Source organism: Nicotiana tabacum, chromosome 8 (assembly GCF_000715075.1).
Source record: "Nicotiana tabacum cultivar K326 chromosome 8, ASM71507v2, whole genome shotgun sequence".
Taxonomy (NCBI): domain Eukaryota; kingdom Viridiplantae; phylum Streptophyta; class Magnoliopsida; order Solanales; family Solanaceae; genus Nicotiana; species Nicotiana tabacum.
The window spans coordinates 206,809,489-206,812,736 of record NC_134087.1 but is presented as its reverse complement, the minus strand read 5'-3'; the positions used below and the strand labels follow the sequence as shown (position 1 = coordinate 206,812,736).

Sequence of the window (3,248 nt, the reverse complement as noted above, 5' to 3'; positions counted from 1 at the left end):
AACCCCACCTTTCACATAACATCTTCCCCTCATAACACCTACTAGAAGTGGATACAGAACAAAGAATAATATTTGAGAAGCTCTTTTTAGTAGAATAATGGACCATCGAACGGGTAAGGAGGGGCATTACTGGACTTCTTCAAGAATTTAATTGATTCACATGCATGAATATGACAGTTGAAAACTTTAGAGAGCCATACCTATACAGTCAAGAAGGAATAAAGTAGGACATTTATCCAATTCTTTTTTGGAAAATTTGTGCTATCTTGTGGAATCTCATTTAAGGAAACCGTTCCCAGTCACAATAGTGAGGTCTTCCAACTATATATACCTCCACAAACCATTCATCAAAATTACCACTTCCAGCAAACCATTTCTTGAGCTTCAAGTTTACGTCTTGTTGAGAAGCTCAGTTCTTCACACGGTGAGGCATCGATGATTTACTTTCCTTCCGCATTTCATTTCATTATCTCAAATTGGAACTGAATTTCCTCTTCTTCCAGCTTCTGCACTAAAAAAAGTTTTTCAGAAAGTTAGGCCCTTCAATACAAGATTAATGTGCCGCGAAATTTCTTCCTGGAATGAAATAATTGTTCCTGTGTAAGCAATGCAGTTCTAGCATATAGACAGTATTTCAAGAGCAACTGAGACCTTGTTAACTATAACCATTTTATAGAATGAGGCCTCAAAGATGGATAAACAATAATAAGATTTTTCGGTTGTTTTTTCATGCCTCTTACAATGGCCTATTTTACTTCCCATATGAAAATTTGTTCTCATCATCTTTTTATGTTCATTTTCAGGTAGGCATAAAATGAGCAGTGGAGATTGGATGTGTGCTGCATGCCAACACATAAATTTCAAGAAAAGGGATGCATGCCAACGATGCAGCTGCCCTAAATATGCAACGTCGGCTGATGTTGCCATGTATGGACTAAACAAAACAGAAGTCTTAGCTGGAGATTGGTATTGCAGTGCAATGAACTGTGGTTCTCACAACTATGCGAGTCGAACAAACTGCTATAGATGTGGTGCCTTAAAAAGCGACTATTATGGTATCGGGGCAGGAATGATGGCGTCAACAGGTTATGGATATGATGCAAGTTCTGTTCCTGGTTGGAAGAGTGGCGATTGGATTTGCAGCAGGTTAGTTCACATTTACTTCAATAACAACTATGTCTCTATTCTAAACAAATCGGATCAGCTACATTAATCTTCACCGTTCATGTCGCTCCATTTAAGCTCATTCTGGTCCAATATTGCAACAAAAATAACACCTGCGTCTCAATCCTGAGCAAGATAGCCTTAAATATATGTATCCTAAATGTTCATTTCACTCCATTTAAGCTCATCTCTGTCCAATATTGCAACAACAACAACAACACCTATGCCTCAATTCGACACAAGTTGGGGTCGGCTATACGACTCTTCACTAATCATGTCGCTGCATTTACACTTTTCAAACAAATATTATACAAAATAAAATTTAAAAGTACTAGAAGTTTCACTATATTTTCATCACAAGATTGACTAGTTTTACGCTGACTGTTAGCCTGCCGCAACTCTCCTTCTTTTACTACTGACATTCTATTTTTTCGATTTGAACTGAAATAACTGCCTTCTTGTTCGACAGATTAGGATGTGGTGTGCACAACTATGCTAGCAGATCAGAATGTTATAAGTGCATGACACCTAGGGATTTTGGTGAGCCATCTTCTATGTGATTCTGGTACTGCATAGTCAACATTTTACTTTACAACACCATTTTTCATTTCCTAACATCTTGTTCATTTCTCTGATTCTCAGGAAGTAATCAAAGAGAAAGTGAATTAAGGGAATCAAATAGTTATTACTGAAGACTTACCAGAACTCTCATAACCTTCAATGACAACTCTTCTATCTTTTTTTCTTCTGTTTTTAGTTTCTCTTTTCTTTTTTCTTTAGATTAGTTTCTTAAAGAAGGGTTAATTCCTAACTGCATTGTAACTGTGCAAGTGTTTTAATGAATGAAATCCCTTCAGATTTTCCATTTTTTCTGTGTTTCAACAATTGCTTTTGTTGAGGTAGTCCAATGAATAATATTATGTAGCCTCACACAATGTAAACCAAAGTCTGTATAGGCCTACCACCAGAGGCAGATCCATGATTCGGTGATCGCAAGGGGATCATGATATTCAGTATAAATTTATCATTGCTCGTAAAGATTGGTACAGGGTCTATGCTAATATATGACTATTTTTAAAAAAACATTTGCATGTATATGGAGTTTTTGCCAAAGTTTTCGGGTGCCGGTGACCCCTCAATTCATCATGTGCGTCCACCTCAGCCTACAACAACAACAACAACAAACAACCTAGTGTAATCCCATAAGTGGGATCTGGGGAGGATAATGTGTACGCAGTCTCTACCTTGTGAAGGTAGAGAGGCTGTTTCTGATAGACCCTCGGCTCAAGGGAAGCATAGTCACATCCTAAGTTGCTCCGACACAGCAGTTTAGGTGCCGCACCGGTGTCGACACGACACTAGTATGAGTGTAGTATGGGATCCGTATCGGATCTAGTCAAACAATTTTGGGTACTCACATCATTAATTGAAAAGAAAACAATGGTGTACAAACCATGGAAAGAAAACAGTAACACGACATATTACCAACAATAACGTGATAACAAGAAAACTGAAGCAAAAGAAACAAGTAGTAATAATACAGGTCTATGTATATGGAAATATGAGAATACTATTAATCCTACGGGTAAGAGAAGAATACGCTCGCGACTACCTACTAACTTTCTACCTTAATTCTCGATCTCCACATCTTCCTAAGGCTTATATATCACTTAGGGCCACCATTCAAGTCTATGTACTTAATTCACAGCAACAAAAAGAAAAGGTAAATAACAGAAGGATCAGATATTAGATTCATAGAATATTTATGAGTAGTTCCATTCTAAGGGAACCAAATTAGCTCCTTTAACAATCATGTCTCAATTATTACACAGATAAGAACCTGATGCTTTACTTTTCTAAGTGAGACTACATTTTCACCTTTTCTCTTTTCTTTTTCTCCAACTCATTTCCATTTATATGCTAATTAATCACAACATTTTCAAGATAGCTATTCCATCACATAACTTCAATGCAACTAAGGGTATGTTCGGTACAACGTAGTCATTTTCTGGTGTTTGGTTGACGGGCAAGGAAAACATTTATTTAGATGGGAAAGGACTTCCCTCATTTATGGACGGATGTCG

The 3,248-nt window shown here is 37.2% G+C and overlaps 1 protein-coding gene across 1 annotated transcript; it reads left to right on the top strand.

Annotated features, from left to right (window-relative positions):
* Positions 1 to 244: 244 nt before the first annotated feature.
* Positions 245 to 2,029, top strand: LOC107828797 (uncharacterized). Its single transcript, XM_016656173.2, has 4 exons — positions 245 to 424; positions 804 to 1,146; positions 1,634 to 1,704; positions 1,807 to 2,029. Exons 2-4 carry the CDS (start codon positions 815 to 817, stop codon positions 1,854 to 1,856), a joined length of 453 nt encoding a protein of 150 aa, XP_016511659.1. The 5' UTR covers positions 245 to 424; positions 804 to 814; the 3' UTR covers positions 1,857 to 2,029.
* The last annotated feature ends 1,219 nt before the right edge of the window (positions 2,030 to 3,248 follow it).

Excerpts from the sequence above, each read along its gene's own strand:
- LOC107828797 (XM_016656173.2), top strand. The coding sequence starts at position 815 with ATGAGCAGTGGAGATTGGATGTGTGCTGCATGCCAACACATAAATTTC. Across the intron at positions 1,147-1,633 it reads GGCGATTGGATTTGCAGCAG|ATTAGGATGTGGTGTGCACA; the intron begins GTTAGTTCACAT and ends CTTGTTCGACAG. Across the intron at positions 1,705-1,806 it reads CATGACACCTAGGGATTTTG|GAAGTAATCAAAGAGAAAGT; the intron begins GTGAGCCATCTT and ends TCTGATTCTCAG.